Raw genomic sequence first — 19833 nt, forward strand, 5'->3', positions numbered from 1 at the left:
GGGATTTTTTCCCCGCATGTCACAACTTTGTTGTAACTTCTTTAAAGTAGAACACTTAAACTTTGGGGGGAAAAAGTTACAATTCATTATGTCTTGCAGGCCCATTGCAGTCTTTAATCCTCTCGAACAAGAGCGTTTGTCTGTGGTTTCTGTGTACGTTAGTTCTCCAAAAGTTAAGGTGATGGATGCAGCAGGAAAATCTGTGAAAGCCCAGATCAGTGCAGTATGGGATGAAGCTACTGTGGTTTCTCAGGACACTTATCAGGTATGTGTTTTTATTGTTCGGTTGCAGTAAAGTTCAACAAGTTGACAAATCTTGTTTAGTAGACCAATTCGTAGTGAAGGGAGATTTACTAAAACTGATGCACACAGAATCTTGTGCAACTGTGCATAGCAAGTCAGTTTCTAGGTTTTATTGTCAAAGCTTAATTGACCAAGCTGACGTTCGAAGCTGATTGGTTCTTTTACGTATCTCATATATGGTTCTGTGTGCACTCCTTTTAATAACTCTCCCTCATACAGTCAGTAAATTGTATTTGAGCAAAGGAGTGTGAAGCAGTTAAGATTACATGATATATTTTATATAGATATACATATCTTATTGTTGCCTTTTATAGATATACATTACTGCCTTATTAAAGCGGTGGTTCACACTAAAAAAAAATTATAACATTACATTCAGCTCACTACTCATTTTCTTAGCCGGCTTCCAGGTAGTGAATCCCGCGGGAGTGGGCGTTCGTATGGCAGCAGTTAGTGATTGATGTGATGACAAAAACTACCCACCCTGTTGCATAAGGAGCGTCACGAGTTGCCGAAAGAAGCCGAACGTTGAGTCGGCGCTATATGGCGCCTGCGCACCGATGTTCGGCTTCTTTCGGCAACTCGTGACGCTCCTTATGCGACGGGGTGGGTAGTTTTTGTCATCACATCAATCACTAACTGCTGCATAGGAACGCCCACTCCCGCGGGATTCACTACCCGGAAGCTGGCTAAGAAAATGGCTATACGAGGTATGTACGGCAAAAAAAAAAAAAATCTGCATAGTGTCAATGTCGGTAGTGAGCTGAATGTAATGTTAGAATTTTTTTTTAGGGTGAACCCCCGCTTTAAGGTGAGATGCTCCCTCAGATCCTGCATATGAGAAGATCGTGGCACACGCATAGTTTCCTAGTTAGAAAAAGGAAAAGTTCAATAGAAAAAACAAATAAATAGAAAACCTCCATATGCACAATCCTATATCTCACTGGCTGCATGCAGGTAAAAAAACTTCAGGCTTTACAGCTACTTTAAGTCTATGATCTATCGGAACACTCAGATTCTTCACCATTGACTCTGGTTGTAATTGATGGCAGCAACACATCTCAAATAAGTTGACACAGGGCAGCACAAATCTGGCAAAGTATAGCCCACAATTGCAAAAAAGTTGTGACAGGGCCATGTTAACCACAATGTACCACCCCTCTTCTCTGTAAACATGCTGTAAAGGTCTGGGAACTGAGACCAGTTGCTAGAGTTTTGGGAGAGGAATGTTGTCCCATTTGTGCCTGAGCAGCTCTAAAACCTGGATAAATCTTTGAGCATTGATGGTGCCTTTGCGGATGTACAAAAGCTGCCCATGCTATATGCACTAATGCATACTATCAGAGCCGGAGGCTTTTGAACTGAGCACCAATCCCTTTCCTGTTAAGCCTGGAGGACGCAGCGCCCATGGTTGCTAAAAAATATTGTCAAATATCAATTTATCTGAACACAAAGCAGTTTTCTGCTTTGCAACAGACCATTTTAAATGAGCTTTGGCCCAGAGAAGATGCTTCTTTGCATAATAGCTTTATTTTGCATTTTTGGATGGCACGGCGAACTGTGTTCAGACAGTGATTTTTGGAAGTATTTAAGAGCCCATGCAGTGATGTCCATCACAGAATCATGCCTGTTTTTAATGGAGTGCTATCTGAGGACCCGAAGCTCACGGGCATCAAAATCCAAATTTTGCATTTCAGTCTTGTCCTTTCCATACAGAGATTTCTTCAGATTCTCTGAATCTTTCAATTATATTTTATGTACTGTGGATTATAAAATATTTTCCGTCTTTGCAATATTTCATTGGGCAAGATTATTCTGAAATTTCCAATCTTTAGATACAGCTTTTCAGATTGGTGGACCTCTGCCCATCTTCTGAGACATCATGATTCTTTAAGATGCTCATTTACTGTATACTCAGTCATGTTACTGACCTATTGGCAGTTAACCTAATTACAGGCAGTCCTTGATTTACAAACATCCAACTTACATCCAAGTCATACGTGCAAACGGAGGGAGACAAAAGGAAGTAAGAGGAAATCGACCCTTAGGAAGGGAAATTTACTCCTGTGAGGCCTCATGCACACTTAACGTTCTAAAACGTCTGGCTGAAGAAAGTTGGTCTTTCTTTAGCTGTAGCGTTTTTAAGTTTTTTTTTTTTGTTTGTTTTTTAGCAAAACTTTACTACCATAAAAGCTTATGGCTTAAAAATGTTCATAAACGGCAAACAGCCACGCCTTTAAGCTGTTTTCAGCTTTTTTAAAAGTGTTTTTCTAACCCACAAGTTCTGGGGGGGGGGGCAGGTCCAGCTAGAAAACACCTGTGCCAAAAACTACTGATGGCCTATGTGTGCATGGACACTTATGATAAAGTGCTGGAGAGTTTCACTGCAGAGAAAACGTCTGAAGCCAAAAACAGTAGCTGGAAATGAATGGGACCTAAGAGTTGTCATGGGGGAAAAAATGCATTTCCACTAAAGCTTTATCACCAATCATTCCACTAAAGCTTTATCACCAATCATTGTTTCAGCAAAGCATTTTCAAAATGCAATTGTCACAGGGACAGAAAGTGAGGTGAAATCTTCTTCAGGGGCAAAAACATTACATGGGTGTTAACTCTTTTCCAATGCTATCCATAAAACTATGCAAAATAATTTTTTTGGGCTGCAGTTACTTAAATGTACCTGTTCCACTTGTATACTAATTTAAGTTGTTCTAAAGCTTTTTTCTTTCAATTAAATTACAAACCTGTTCTACTTGCCTGTTGTGCGCAATGCTTTTGCACAGAGCAGTCCCTATCCTCCTCCTTCTGGGGTTCCTGCGGCACTCCAGGCCCCTCCACTTTGTAAAGTGCCCCATGGAAAGCGGCTTTCCATGGGGGCACCTGAAGAAGAGGAGGGGCCTGGAGTGCGCCGGTGGGGGACCCAAGAAAAGAATCGGGCTGGTCCTCTGCAAAAGCATCATGAGCCCTGCTACTGCGTCCATTAACCTCTTTCCCACCGGGCTTGTTTATTCAGATTCGGTGTTTACGAGACTAAAACAGTTTTTTTTGCTAGAAAATTACTTAAAACCCCCAAACATTATATATATTTTTTTCTAACACTTTAGAGAATAAAATGGCAGCCATTGCAATACGTTTTGTCACACCGTATTTGCGCAGTGGTCTTACAAGCGCACTTTTTTTGGAAAAAAATCACTTTTTTGAATTAAAAAATAAGACCACAATAAATTTTGCCCAATTTTTTTATATATTGTGAAAGATAATGTTACGCCGAGTAAAATGATACCCAACATGTCACGCTTAAATTGCGCCCGCTCGTGGCATGACGTCAAACTTTTACCCTTAAAAATTTCAATAGGCGACGTTTAAAAAATTCTACAGGTTACATTTTTTGAGTTACAGAGGAGGTCTAGGGCTAGAATTATTGCTCTCGCTCTAACGATCGCGGCCATACCTCACTTGTGTGGTTTGAACACAGTTTTCATATGTGGGCGCTACTCGTGTATGCGTTCGCTTCTGTGTGCAAGCTTGTCGGGACGGGGCGCTTTAAAAAAAAAAATTTTGTTTTCTTATTTATTTTTATTTAGTTAATTTTTTACACTGAAATAAAATAAATAAATAAAATGTATCACTTTTATTCCTATTGCAAGGAATGTAAACATCCCTTGTAATAGAAAAAAGCATGGCAGGTCATCTTAAATATGAGATCTGGGGTCAAAAAGACCTCAGATCTTATATTTAGACTTAAATGAAAAAAAAAGAAAAAAAAATTTGAAACTGTAATTTTTTCAAATGACAAAAAAAAAAAGTTTCTTTAAGACTCTGGGCGGGACTGACGTTTTGACGTCACTTCCGCCCAGCAGAGCTATGGGGACGGGTGAAGGACATTTTTCCCTCACTCGCAGCTGGAGGGGAGGGGGGCCCTCTCCTGCCACCGATAACGGCTATCTCGCGGAGACCGCCGTTATCGTGTACAGGACCGCCCACTGAAGAGATGGATATCTCGGTTGTGGCAGCAGCTGCTGCCGTTACCGAGATCTCCATCTTTAAAAAGAGGACGTCTTTTGGACATGGGGCCGTGGGCAAGAGGTTAAAAAAGAAAGAGGGACTGAGCCCTGCCCCCACTCCCATGTCACAGGATTTGGCTTTTGCTGCTTTTGTTCTTACCAGTAGAGCTGTCTTTTTTGCCCAACAAATAAAAGGCCGAAAACTTTGGGAAAAAGTTTGTTATAAAAATGTTGTAAATAAGTAATGGGCACTGACTGACACCATTTTGGGCACTGGCATATTTTGGGCACTGTGTGGCGGCCATGTGGGGCATACCTAGTCATCCATGTGTGGTGGGCATATGTGGGCGTGGCTGCGCTGATGAACAATCAGCACAGATCCCCTGTCGGGAGAGCCGCCAATCGGCCAGTAAATGGCTCCTGTTTACACTGTGATCAGCCGTGATTGGACACGGCTGATCACTTGGTAAAGATCCTCCGTCAGACGGTCTTTACCGAGATCGTTGTAGCGGTGTGTCAGACTGATGCCGCACCACCGATCGCTGTGCACCCCCACGGGCGCGCACTGGCAGTTATCCTGCTGGGCGTCATAACTAAACCACCGCCCGGCCGTCCTTTTGCTATAGGGCGGGCGGTGGTTAAACATTTGATATGTTTTCTATTTTCTTTTGTTTATAAAAGTATGGCTTTATAAGGTTTGGTAATCGTTGCATTCTCATTTTATGTATATTGTACACAGCATCCCAACTTTTTGGAAATTGGGGTTGTATGTCATTTGTAAATATGTTAGACAGTAAGAGTACCTATACAGAACTTTGGAGCACACCACTAGTATGAATCCTTAATTTCTACTCATTATCAAATAAAAATGTTGATGGTTTATAAACTTTACCTTATTAGTGGTGTGTGGGGGAACTGTGTCAAATGCTTATGCAAAATCCAAGTGTACAGTACTATAGCCACAGCACCCCCCCTTGTCTAAGTTGTTTACTTCTAAATAGAAAACAGATTTGTTTTACAATTACATTTTTAGTTTTTTAATTATGTTGACTACTGCTTATAATAAGTGTGTGTGTGTACACTAAATTGTGGATGGCTTTGAAAGTTGTTGTTAGTATTTTGTATTTAAGTTGGGTGAGCGGGAGCCAGTGGAGGGATTAACAGAGAGTAATAGCATACACAGAGCGATTGGTAAGGTGGATGAGTCTGGCAGCAACATTAATGATTGAAGGGGGATAGCCTATGTAGAGGTAAGCTAATGAGTAGGGAGTTGCAGTATTCAAGGTGAGAAATGACCAGGGAGTGAATTAGGAGCCTTCTTATGTCATTGGTTAGAAACGGGCGTATTTTGGAGATGTTGTTGAGGCAGCAAGATTTGGACAATGATTGGATGTGGAGCTTAAAGGAACAGTTCACCTAGGACCTTGGCTTGTTGGGATGAGCTGATAGTTGTGTCAACGAATTTGACAGATTGATCAGGGGTTGGGGCATGTGATGGAGGACAAATTATACGTTTGCTTTTGGGTAGATTGAATTTGAGGAAAGGATGTGATGTGACATTCAGACTGATATGTCTGTTGGTAAATTTAGTGATACGTGAGGAGACTGAGGGAGTGAGCTAAAGGGTTGAAATGAACAGATTTGGGTGTCGTCTGCATAGAGATGGTATTTGAAGCCATGGGAGGCTATCGGCTGACCCAGGGAGGAGGTGTAGATTGAAAATAGGAGAGGCCCAAGAACAGAACCTTGGGGGACCCCAACAGAGAAAGGAAAACGATTGGAGGAAGTAGAGTCGTAGGTAACGCTAAAGGTGCAATTTAGATAAATAAAAAGAGAACCAGCAAAGCATACAGTTACGGAGACCAATGGCGTGGAGTTTTTGGAGGAGGACGAGGGGGTGGTCATCCGTATCAAAGGCAGCAGAAAGGTCCGAGAGTAGGAGTACAGAATAGTGTCAATTGGTTTTGGCTGTTAGTAGGTTGTTTTAGAAGAGCCGTTTCACTGGAGTGTTGAGGATGAAATCCAGACTGAAAGGGATCAAGAAGGCTATTCTTGGCAAGGTGGTTGCTCAGTCGGTAGTAGTAGTTTGGATAAAAAGGGGAGCCAGGGGATGGGGCCTAGGTTAAGATTGGTTGGGTCCAGTGAAGGCTTTTTAAGTATGGGGCTGACTAGTGTGTTTTAGAGAGTTGGGGAAGAGGCCAGCAGAGAGGGAGAGATTGAAGATGTGGGTTAGAGTCAGAGGGGGAACGTAGCATTTTGCAAGGGAACATTGTTCAGAGGGCAGGTGGTTAGTTGGACGTTTGCAAGTAGTTTAGCAACCTTTTCTATACTGGTGGGGTTGAATGAGGAAAGTAATGATTGTACCTGTGGGCATGAGGTGTAAAGCGTGGAAGGTATCTGAACAGCAAACGAGAACTGGTTATATGTATCTGACTATATATGAATAGATGCTGTCCTATTAAGTTATATTGGCCGCCGGGGGATTCATTTTGACCACGGAATTTCTCATTCTTTATCCCACTGGGTTGCTTTATTACGTTTGGGCTTTTTACACGGGCTTGGAAAGTTGGGGATTATTATTGCGCCCTCCTAGTTAAGAATATTTAGCATGTCATGGAACTTGCCACATTGTATATGCTTTGACTTTTTTGAGTTGCCTATGAAGCTAATGTGGATATTATTTGCTTCTAGCATACGTATGTCATATCTAGCTTTACCCATACCTTAATTTGTATAATGCAACTGTTGGTCAAATAAAGGAATTGCGAAAAAACAAAAGAAACAAAGGCTTTGAAATTATAGAGCCCAAATTTCAGGACTCGTGGGTGTATGACATCTGGTCTGGTTCAGTCCAGGTGCTTTGTTCTCCTTTTTATTGTGTCTAAATGTTTCTGGACCATATCAATTTAAGCCATTGGGGTTCTTCTGGGGCTGTGTCAATACTGTCCCTATTATGCACGTAAACCTCCCCCTTTTTCTTTGTGTAATTTACTAAAGCAATGCAAAACGGCAATCGTGTAAATTAAGTATATACTTAAAGGTAAATTGTACAATACTTTTTTTAAAATCTAAAATAGCTGGTCTGGCTTCAAATCATTTTTTTTTTTTTGTGTGTGTTTCCAATTGCAAGCTACAGAAGTCGGCTTCCTGCTATATATATATATATATATATATATATATATATATATATATATATATATATATATATATATATATATATATATATTAGAAATTCCTTGCCAATCCGAACATCTCATCTTACAGATTTTTACTATTAACTTGTGCTCTGCTTACTGTAGCTCAAACTGTAGCTCTTAATTGAATAGCCATTTTGTTTTAAATACATTTTTCCTTTTACTTATTGTGCTTTTTTTTCTCTCTCCCAAAGGTCTCATTTTTGGCACAATTACCTCCTCTTGGTTTGGCTGTTTATCAACTGGTGGAAGCTGAGAGTCCAGAAACTGTAAAGGCAGATTATACAATTTTTACTAGAGGGAGAAGTAAAATCACATCCAATGCAGTCTTCTATGTCAATGAGTTGGATGACATTGTCCGGGACTTAACTTTAGAGAATTCCTACTTACAGCTTGGGTTTTCGCAGACATCTGGACTTCTGGAGGTAATGTCCTTACAGTGATTTTCTTTTTATCTTGCAATATAAATCAGGGCTTGCTATATGTAAAAACTAAAATCGGGTGCATAGACACTGGCATAACCCCTCCCAACTCAGTTTTTATCTAGTGCCTGAAGGTGATGGATACGCCTCCTTGTCTTTTTAAAGGTGTTGTGTTTTTTCTGTTTTTATTTTTTGAAAGCACAACTCTTCAAATGTTCTTTATACTCCTACTGGGGCAAAGGTGGCTCCTCATTGACTGGTCACTATGGCTAGCACATGAAAAGGGACTGTACCAGAACCTGTATGCAAGAGTGGGGATTGTCTGTGATGTCTGCCGGTTGGCAGGGTGCCATATGGGTCCATGACGGTGATCCCTCTGCAGAGAAGTTCTTGTAGACCCTGCAGGGTGCATCTGCCATGATGGGTTGAGTTTGGGGCTGATGTCCCTCCAATGTGGACTGGTGAATGCCTCTGTGTGAAGTGGAACTGTGGCATTCCCCCCTTCAGTGCTTCCTAAATTTGAAGTTTTATTGGGACAGTTTATGGCAGTTTTTTCCTGATAGTTCCATATAGCAGTGGCAGTGTGTGAAAGGGATGGTGTGGTATGGGGGCACGTGATGACGTTAATACTCAGGCACCAGCTTGCTTCAGCTTCCAGATTGACATGGTTTTGATGAGCTCCTGGGCAGCATACTGACCCCACGCTAAATCCAGCCTGCATCCAACCCCTTTTCAGCAGCATTATACTTGCCTGTCGGGGGGATACTAAGTATTGGGACACTTTTTTGCTGCCGTAGACTGACACTGAGTAAGTGAGAAACTTGTATAGCGCAGCACATGCGAACTGAATAACCTCAGGGCGCTTGGTATCCATTCCCTACTGTATTTTGCCTTCAGAATAGATGGGCTGGTTCCCTCTGTGGTTCATAGACCTGTTTAACAGTGAGAAAGCCATGGCCTTGCGTATGCAGCTGTGTAAGAGAAGGACCATAGGGGGCTCCCAGATCCCCTTATCAGATAGGGAGGTGGCTCCAACAAGGGTCAGATTGGGTTTGGGTCCCTGCCCTTTTCTGGTATATCCAGTTTTTCAGGGCACAGTCCTCCACTTCCTTTGTTTAAAGGGAGGGATGTGCTTATATTGACACTGTTTATGTCCAGGATGCACATGTGAGTGTTCATTGTCTTTACTGAAAATCCAAAAGTTCAGATTAGAAAGCGATTACTTCACATCGTCAAGGATGCTTCCTGGTGTCAGTGGATATCGAGAATGCCTACCTGCATATCCCAATTTTTGTATGTAGTGGTTTCTGCGAATTGCAGTAGAGGATTGCCACTATCCATTTATGGCATTACTGTCTATTGTTGGCCCCTGGGGTGTTTACTAGGTTTTGGCTCCAGTTCTGGGGTTGTTGAGGTTCCAGGATAACCCCATTGTTGGGCATATGAAAGACTAGATTCTAAGACAATCAACTCAGAAGCTGGCATATAATATCCAGTAGATGGTACTAGTCTTGGAGCGGTTCAGCTGGTTACTGAAACTTCAGAAGTTGTCCTTGGTTCCAACTCAACACCTGGTGTACTTGGGCTTAGTCCTTGAATACAGCTCACATATTAAATGCTTGTCTCCAAGTCTAGGTGAGATACTTAAGGTTGTGAACCTGCATGCAGATGTTGGCAAGGATGGTAGCCACTTTTTATGTGGCCCCCTTTGCCCAGTTACAATCCAGAGTTCTGCAGTTAAGTATACTGTCTGGGACACATTTCAGGAGTTCTTGGATCTGCCAATGCATGCGTCTCCTAAAACCAGGTAGGCTCATACAGATGCTAGATACAGGAAAATCTTTCTTTAATGAATTCGGATGGTCTTGATGATGGATGTCAGGCTGAGGGATGTGTTCATTGTTGAAGTTCAGTCAGACAATGCCATGGCTGTGGCACAGCTATGTATGTTTCCTGCTCTCCACTATGCATGTTCCTGGAGCGAAAAGTGTCAAGTGGATTTTCTCCCCTGTCAGCAGCCGAATCCAGGAGTTAGGGCTGTTCCCCCAGAGGTAATTGAAGAGCTTTGTCGAGGGGCGCAAGATGTGGATCTCTTGGGGTCCAGTTTCAACAACAAACTGCACAGGTTTGTGTCCAGAACCAGGAGTCCTCTTGCTTTTGCTAAATATGCCCTGGTGACTCTTTGATCTATGCCTTCAATGCCTACAATCTTTGTCTGGTCTATGCCTTCTCTCCACTTCAACTTTTACCTCTGCTGTTGTGCAGGATAAAGGTGGAGAACCTATGCTGATTCTGATTGCACCAGCGTGGCTAATAAACGTGGTTTGCTGACATTGCAAGTCTCTTGGCAAACAAGCCGTAGGCCCTTCCATTTCACCCAGATACAGTGAGGGGGTGGAAAGAATTTGATCCCCTGCTGATTTTGTACGTTTTGCCCATTGACGACAAAGAAATGATCAGGCTATAATTTGAATGGTAGGTTTATTTTAACAGTGAGACAGAATAATAACAAAAAATATCCAGAAAAGCGCATTTAAAAAGCTATAAATTGATTTGCATTTTAACCACTTAAGCCCCGGACCAATATGCTGCCTAAAGACCCAAGGGGTTTTTACAGTTCGGGACTGCGTCGCTTTAACAGACAATTGCGCGGTCGTGCGACGTGGCTCCCAAACAAAATTGGCGTCCTTTTTTCCCCACAAATAGAGCTTTCTTTTGGTGGTATTTGATCACCTCTGCGGTTTTTATTTTTTGCGCTATAAACAAAAATAGAGCGACAATTTTGAAAAAAATGCAATATTTTTTACTTTTTGCTATAATAAATATCCCCCAAAAACATATATAAACATTTTTTTCCCCTCAGTTTAGGCCGATACGTATTCTTCTACCTATTTTTGGTAAAAAAAATCGCAATAATCGTTTATCGGTTGGTTTGCTCAAAATTTATAGCGTTTACAAAATAGGGGATAGTTTTATTGCATTTTTATTTTCTTTATTCTTTTTACTACTAATGGCGGCGATCAGCGATTTTTTTTTTTTTCGTGACTGCGACATTATGGCGGACACTTCGGACAATTTTGACACGTTTTTGGGACCATTGTCATTTTCACAGCAAAAAATGCATTTAAATTGCATTCTTTATTGTGAAAATGACAGTTGCAGTTTGGGAGTTAAACACAGGGGGCGCTGTAACATTTAGTGTTCACTTAGTGTGTGTTTACTACTGTAGGGGGGTGTGGCTGTAGGACTGACATCATCGATCGAGTCTCCCCTATAAAAGGGATCACTCGATCGATGCGCCGCCATAGTGAAGCACGGGGAAGCCGTGTTTACACACGGCTCTCCCCGTTCTTCAGCTCCGGGGAGCGATCGCGACGGAGCGGCTATAAACGAATAGCCGCGCCGTCGTCCTGGATCGCACCCCGAGGCTTACCGACCGCCGCATGTAGCGGGGGGGGTCCCGATCGGACCCCCCACCCACGTCAAGAAGAGCACGTACAGGTACGTTGATGTGCCTGTCCGTGCCATTCTGCTGATGTATATCTACATGAGGAGGTCGGCAAGTGGTTAATGAGTGAAAAAAGTATTTGCTCCCCCATCGATCAGCAAGATTTCGAGCTCCCAGAAGTCTTCTGTAGAAGTTACAAGCTAAGATTAGGGGCACTCTAATCTCTGCTTGACACCTGTCCATAGAAGCAATCAGATTCCAATCTCTCCACCATGGCCAAGACAAAAGAGCTGTCAAAGGATGTCAGGGAAAAAATTGCAGACCTACACAAGGCTGGAATAGGCTACAAGACCATCGCTAAGCAGCTTGGAGAGAGGGTGACAACAGCTGGTGCGATTTATTTGCAAATGAAAGAAACACAAAATAACTATCAATCTCCCCCGGTCTGGGGCTCCATGCAAGATCTACACCGTGTAGTTTTAGTGATCATGAAAATGGTGAGTAATCGGCCCATAACTACAGGAGAGAATGGTCGCCAAGAAAACAATTGGTAACGCACTACACCGTGAAGGACTAAAATCCTGCAGCGCCTCCAAGGCCCCCTTGCTCAAGAAAGAACATGTACAGGCCCGTCTGAAGTTTGCTAATGAACATCTGAATGATTCAGAGGAGAATTGGATGAAAGTGTTGGCATCAACTCAACTCGCCGTGTTTGGAGAAATGCTGCCTAATACCCCAAGAACACCATCCCCACCATCAAACATGGTGATGGAAATATTATGCTTTGGGGTGTTTTTCTGCTAATGGGGCAGAACAACTTTACTGCCTCAAAGGGACAATGGACGGGGGGCATTTACGGTCAAATCTTGGGTGAGAAACTCCTACCCTCAGCCAGAGCATTGATAATGGGTCTTTGATAGGTATTTCAGCATAACAATGACCCCCAAAACACAGGGCTAAGGCAACAAAGGAGTGGCTCAAGAAGCACATTAAGATCCTTGAGTGGCCTAGCCAGTCTCTAGACCTTAATCCTATAAAAAAAAAATGCGGCGGGAGCTGAAGGTTCGAGTTGCCAAACGTCGGCCTCGAGACCTGGTGGCCAACTACAAGAAACATCTGCCCTCTGTGATTGCCAACAAGGGTTTTGCCACCAAGAGTACCAAGTCATGTTTTGCGAAGGGGTCAAATACTTATTTTACTCATTAAAATGCAAATCAATTTATAACTTTTTTTTCCAAGTGCGTTTTTCTGGATTTTTTTGTTTGTTCTGTCAATGTTTAAATAAACCTACCATTAAAATTAGACTGATCATTTCCTTTGTCAGTGGGCAAACGTACAAAATCAGCAGGGGATCAAATAATGTTTCCCTCACTGTATGCTATGGAGGGTTCGATCTGCCATTCTTCTTTGTTTGCTAGCTTTGACAGCATGGTTGTTGAACCCTGGGTCCTGGGTCCTAAGGGATAAGGATGTTTGTTTTATGAGATTCCTACCCTCCTCAGGGCTAGAACATCTGTCTACCTTCAGGAAAGTATACTCTTGGAAGGCTTATTTTGCATGATGTGGAACTTGTAAGTTCCATTCCCGACTGTATGTTGTGGAGATCTCTCTAACTTTGAGTTTTCTAGAGAAAGATCTCTGCTTTGGCTGTGCTGTTTTAGAGAATAATCATATCTCATTCCTAATAAAAGCCTTTGTACAGGGTGTCCTATACATTTTCACCTCCTTTCTCTCATGAGACCTTGATTTGGTCTTTGTCTTTTGTACCTCCTCAGATATTTCTTTGTCGCTACTTGTGAGCAAGGTTATCTTTTTGGTGGCTATTGCCTCATCTTGCAGGGTCTTACAGTTGGCATATTTCCTGGTTCTTCACCAGGATAAGGTGAATTTGATGCATCCTACCTTTGTTCCTCCTGAATCAGGACGTTGTGTTTTTATCTTTTTATACTCATGCTTCAGAGACTGTGCTTCCCTCCTATAGATATTCAAGCTGTGTTTATCTGAAGTCTTCAGCTTCCTTTCCTGGTTCCCTGTTTGTTCCTCCTGAGGGGCCTTGCAAGAATCTGGCTACTTCTTGATCTATTTCTAGGTAAATTTGTCAGTTCATTTTTCAGGCCAATGGCCACGGCCCATCCTTTCTCAGTTAAAGCAGACCATAGATGGTTAGAAACTTGGCTGATTCAGCAGAGACAGGTTGAGATTCAAGCCATCTATAGGTAGGCTGATTGTACCCATCAATCGACTTGGGTACAACCAACATCTCATATTTTTACATACAATTGTTGGCTGCAGCGGCTGGCAATAATCAATCTGTTATTCTGACCGGAACAGCTCCCCGCCCCCACCCGCCGGGAAAACACAATAGCTCCACAGGAGGAATTCCCTCATCATTGACTGTTGCTGGGGTAATTGAGCGCTTATGTGTTGCATTTCCTGCACTGAAAATTAAATTGTGCAGGAGCCATTTTTTTATTCATTGACAGCATATTAATATTTAATTGGCTGTCTAGTGCAACATGCAAAAAACTGTTGTATGGTGTGAATTGGCTCTTAAGTCTTCTCAGCTCTGGTTACTCAACTGCATCATACAACTATGTTTTTTCACTTCTTGGCTATGTTTTTATCTATTTTGTAGTTTCCCCTTGTTTTGTGTCCAGCATCCCTTGCTAATGAAGTGTAGGCCAGGTATGTGTTGCCCTGCACTGAAAGCTAAGCTTCATATGACAAATAATCAAAGCAACCTTATTTGTATTCACATATTGTATGTAAAAATCTAACATGTGTAATGTGTTACAGAAAAAAAAAGTGCCACATTTTCCTTTTGTCATTTATTGATCTGAAACCTTTTCTTGTATAGAAAATGAAGATAAAAGAGAGCGGAAAAACTCATGATGTGAAAGTGTCATTTAATTGGTATGGTACAACAAGTAACAGAGATAAAAGTGGTGCCTATTTGTTCCTGCCTGATGGTGACGCCAAGGTATCTTAACAATTTGTAATGTGATGTTGCAAAGGCCAATTTTATTTCAAATTCCTGTGTTTTTTTTTTTTTTAGAGAGAGAAGTGTGGGAATAAAATAAACCTTTATACTCCCCTAGATGGCTACAGCATCGATCTGATGCTGCTGTCCCCTGCCAGCTCTACACCAAGCACTGAGAGATCAAAAAACGCTGATCACTCAATTCTAGTGTCCACTCTGAGCAGAGTGTGGTGTCTGTAAATCACTCCAGCACTCACTGGACCTCCAGACTGTGAAGGGGACGGCAGTGGCTGGCTCAGGCTCTCAGCGGCACACTGAAAGGCTGCCCCAGCTGCTGGACAGTGTAGACACAGCAATAAAACCCCAAAAGTCCATGCAGGCTGGGCTTAAAATCTTCTTTAGGAGTTTTGCTTGCAGAAACAAATCAATGTTATAGCATATTTTAAGCTCTGTGTTTAACCACCTCAATACTGGAAGCTTTCACCCCCCTCCTGCCCAGGCCAATTATCAACTTTTTAACGCTCTCACACTTTAAAAGAAAATTGCGTGGTTATGCAACACTACTCGTATTCGATTTTTATAAATAAAAAATCTCACAAATAGAACTTTCTTTTGGTGGTACTTAATCACCACTGGGTTTTTACATTTTGTGCTATAAATGGGAAAAAAATACCAAAAATTAAACACATTTTTCTTAGTTTGTTATAAAACTTTGCAAATAAGTAACTCTTCTTCATGAATTCTGTCCAAAATGTATACTGTTACATTTCTTTGGTAAAAATCGCCCACAATCAGTGTATATTATTTGATATGTGTGCAAGTTATAGTCTGCAAGCTATGGTCCTAATTGGGGTTGTCCCGATACCACTTTTTTTTAGGACCGAGAACAAGTACCGATACTTTTTTCATGTACTCGCCGATACCGATTACCGATATTTTTTTTAAATGTGTCCCCACAAATGCAAGCCATGTGTCCCCACAAATGCAAGCCATGTGTCCCCAAAAATGCAAGCCATGTGTCCCCACAAATGCAGCCATGACCTCCCCCCCGCCGCCACCTAGTTGATCAGCGCGGGGAACATTACAGCTTTCATTTGAATAGCTGTGTGTTCCCTGCCATGCCTCGTCATATATAGCCCCTCCCCCTTGTCCGGGCACTTTGATCAACTAGGCTGGGGGGGGGGGCTTGGCTTTCTCTTTGAGGACTGCTCTGCTTTCCGCCCCCTCTCCACCCGCTCTAGAAAAACAAAAGTATCGGGTGAAGCATCGGGAGCATTTGCGCGAGTACAAGTACTCGCGCAAATGATCAGTATTGGTACCGATACTAGTATCGGTATCGGGACAACCCTAGTTCTAATCAATAAAAAATTGATCACACCTGATGTACTGATGGCCTATCTCATTTATTGAGGACCTAACATGCCAGGACAGTACAAATACCCCCCAAATTACCCCTTTTTGGAAAATAGACAGTCCAATGTATTTAGCAAGAAGCAAGGTGAGTTTTTTTGGGGTTATAATTTTTTTCCCACAATTTGGAAAATAAAGAAATTAAATGTTGTGTTCTTTGTATTTGTCACAAAAAATGTCAGTTATTTCTCACACACGGCATAGGCATGCTTGCAAACAGGTAAATATTTTTTTAGCAGTTTATTTTTATCACACGATATTAACGCACAATAATTTTCAAAGGTAATTTTTTGGGGGGGGAAATACTTTAATTTTATTGCACACAAACCCAATATAATACCCAATTTTTTGGTAAAATATGGTGTTGCACCATATAAATGAATACCAAATACATCACACTTTAAAATTGCGCACACGTGGAGTGGCGCCAAACCACAGTATTTAAACATTTTCTCCACAACCAAAGCTTTAAAAACATTTACAGGTTACCAGTTTAGAGTTGGAGGAGGTCTGGTGCTAGAATTGTTGCCATGTCTCTCTGACATTCGCGGCAATACTTCACATGTGTGATGTTCTCACCATTTATGTAAGCACGGGGGGATGGGGGCGCTTTAAAAAAAATATTTTCTTTCATTCACTGGTACACTGTGACAGACTGTGTAGCTGAACAGTAAAATTATCAGCTGCACAAAGACAGGCAGTAGTGATTCCCTACCTCACCAAGCTCAGGAGGAAAACCGACAGGCCTCTGTTTACATTGTGTGATGGTTGACACAACTATCACATGATCGGGAGGGCCAATTAAAGAGCCCATATCCCGATCTGTGATGTGCTGTGTACGAGGGACACCTCTGCCAATGTTATTGCAGCCTTAGGTTGCAACACAGAAAACTAAACACTTTGGTAAGTGTACAATATCCAGCATCTTGCGTTTGTGTGTACGCGTAGTCTTACTTTTTTTTTTTTTTTTTATCATTATTATTTTGGTATAGAATTTAAAAAAAAGTTTTGGTTAGAACATTTTTTTAATTTTGTTTCTTTTTGCATTGAAAGTCTTCTAGCTTCAGTGTTTACTGAAACTCCTTTTTTTCTCTGCAGGCATTTTCCTTCTGTGTGCTGTTACAAGCCCTTGTGTACCTCACCGGGCATGCTATTGTTTTTAGTTTTCTTTCGTGTGCTGGCTGCTTAAGGGGACAAAAAATCCATCTGAACTTGCACATATCATTATATTTTCTTGGCAGCAGTTTATGGAAATAAGGGTTTCCTCTTCACATTGCTAACAGTGAAATGATTGCTTGCATAGTGCATTTATTTAAAGCAGCTCCTAGTGGGGAAAGGACATTAATGTAGAACATTGCCTAGAGTTGTGTGTAGTCTGCCATAATGTTAACCCTTATTTTCAACTGAATGCAGGCTTTTAAATTAGGTCAGCCTACCCCTTCGAATGTTTAGTTGAAAGGGAAGGGTGATTTTTAACACCTGCACTGTGAAGCTGTAAAATTGGTTGCTGTAAAAAAAATTATCTCTTCCCCATTCCACATTCTCTTTAAAAGTGAATATTCCATAAAATACCTGTGTGGATCCGAGAGGCGTTTTTGCAGATTTGTCCTTGATTCATTTATGCCACAGATTTAGTTCTAGGGCTAAACCTTCTCAATACGATACACGCTGCTGTTCTTTTTTTAATGGGTTTTGCAATCTAAGCATCTGCAAAAACCCTTCAAAGCAGGGCAAACATAGGTCAGAAGGAGGAAACTGCTGGTCAAATGCACTTGCACCATTTGAAGCAGATAAAATGCATTGGTCAGGACAAACCCAAAGTCTGTCTGACTTTCATTCATATGGGCATCAGGGGGATTTGGTAATGTTCTATAAAAAAAGGAGAGCAAAAGTAGAGAAGGAAAAGCAGAAAAGAGAGGGGTGAGGAACAGGGAGAAGTGGGAGCCATGCTTTCACAATCCTCTTCATTGCTCTAAGGAAATGCATCTTTAGAGTAAATTGGAATATAGATAAGCCCTCTGGTCTATGGTAGGCCAGATTAATTCTATTTTAGTCACCTTAAACACACCTTGAAGATTCTGAGCCACGTGTAAAGGGTGTTTTGGTCAAATGAGACAAAAATGTAATTATTTGGCCTCCACACCAAACCATATGTCTGGAAATCCAATACAGCTCACCATCCAAATAACACCATTCCTGCAGTAAAGCATGATGGTAATAGCCTTTTTATGGGGATGTTTTTCTGCAGCAGGGGCAGGAGTAGAAGAATGGAAGGAGATGCATACCATCATTCCTAAGGAAAATCTGCTGCCTTCTGCCAGAATGTTGTCAATGGTCAAAAGGTTTACCTTCCAATATGACAATGAACCAAGGCACACAGCAAAAATGTTCACACAGTGGTTGAAAGAGAAAAATGTCCTTGCATAGCCTAGTCAGACCTTAGACTTGAACCCCATTGAAAATCTGTGCAATGAAAGTTTAGCAAACGCAAAACATTGGTTTCCCTCACAGGGGTATTTAGCATTCCTTTTCCATCAAAATAAACTACATTCAGTCCTCCTGGCTTGTGCTTGCAGCATGGCTGCTACTTTGTGAGCACTCTGATCTCTCTCCTAGATGGAGCCATCCTGACTCCTGTGCAATAACCTTATGTCTGCTGGGGTGGAGCCCAGAACCATGGTCAGGTCATTACTAAAGGCCCAGCACACGCCTGACCAGTTAGTGTGCTGGTTGTTCTGAATACCTGGACATAGGATTGGAGATTTCCTCCCACCCGGATCATTTTGAAATCTCCAGGCTCCAGGTCCCAATATGGACTTTAGAAAACACAGAGGAAACTGAAAAGATAGTTACCTCTGCATTAAGCAAACCCCCTGGAGCCCCTCAACCCACCTGGTTAAGAATTCTGTGTCCAAAACATTTTCTTGAATATGAATGAAAAAAAAAAAAAAAAAAATATATATATATATATATATATATATATATATATATATATATATATATATATATATATATACTAAAATCTCACAAAAGTAAGGGTGCACCCCCCTCACATTGTTGTAAATATTTTATTAAAACTTTTCATGTGACAACACTGAAGGAATTACACTTTGCCACAATGTAAATAAGTGAGTGTACATCTTGTATGACAGTGTAAATTTGCTGTCCCCTCAAAATAACTCAAAACGCAGCCATTGATGTCTAAAACGCTGGCAACAAAAGTAAGTATACCCCCTAAGTAAAACATTTCAAATTGGGCCTAATTACCCATTTTTCCTCTCCGGTGTCATGTGACTCGTTAATGTTACAAGGTCTCAAGTGTGTTTCAATTTGGTGTTATTGCTCTCACTCTTACTGGTCTCTGGAAATTCGAAATGGCAAAGAACACTGAAGATCTAAAAAAAATAATTATTCCTCTACATAAAGATGGCCTAGGCTATAAGAAGATTGCCAAGACCCTGAAACTGAGCTGCGGCACGGTGGCCAAGACCATACAGCAGTTTAACAGGACAGGTTCCACTCAGAACAGGCCTTGCCATGGTCGACCAAAGAAGTTGAGTTCACGTGCTAAGCGTCCTATCCAGAGATTGTTTTTGGGGAAATAGACGTGGGAGTACTGCCAGCATTGGTGCAGAGGTTGAAGGTGTGGGGGGTCAGCCTGTCAGTGCTCAGACCATACACAGCACACTGCAAATTGGTCTGCATCATCTAAAGATGATGCACAAGAAAGCCTGCAAACAGTTTGCTGAAGACAAGCAGACTAAGAACATGAATTACTGGAGCAATGTCCTGTGGTCTGAGACCAATATAAACTTATTTGGTTCTGATGGTGTCAAGCGTGTGTGGCTGCAACCAGGTGAGGAGTATGAAGACAAGTATGTCTTGCCTGCAGTCAAGCATGGTGGTGGGAGTGTCATGGTCTGCGGCTGCATGAGTGCTACCGGCACTGGGGAGCCTCAGATCATTAACCACTTTAGACCCGGACCATTATGCAGGTTAACCTCTTGACCACTGGGCACTTAAACCCCCTTCCTGACCAGACCAATTTTCAGCTTTCGGTGCTCTCACAATT

At 41.8% G+C, this 19833-nt stretch overlaps 1 protein-coding gene across 1 annotated transcript in view; it reads left to right on the forward strand.

The window, feature by feature from the left end:
- The window catches only part of MAN2A1 (mannosidase alpha class 2A member 1), a 206212-nt gene that overhangs the window by 152404 nt on the left and 33975 nt on the right, over positions 1-19833 (forward strand). Inside the window, exons 13-15 of the mRNA XM_040343232.1 lie at positions 100-265; positions 7696-7926; positions 14229-14351. Coding sequence (XP_040199166.1) covers positions 100-265; positions 7696-7926; positions 14229-14351 — 520 coding nt within the window. The remainder of the gene's footprint in view (positions 1-99; positions 266-7695; positions 7927-14228; positions 14352-19833) is intronic.

This window comes from Rana temporaria, chromosome 1 (genome assembly GCF_905171775.1).
Source record: "Rana temporaria chromosome 1, aRanTem1.1, whole genome shotgun sequence".
NCBI lineage: Eukaryota > Metazoa > Chordata > Amphibia > Anura > Ranidae > Rana > Rana temporaria.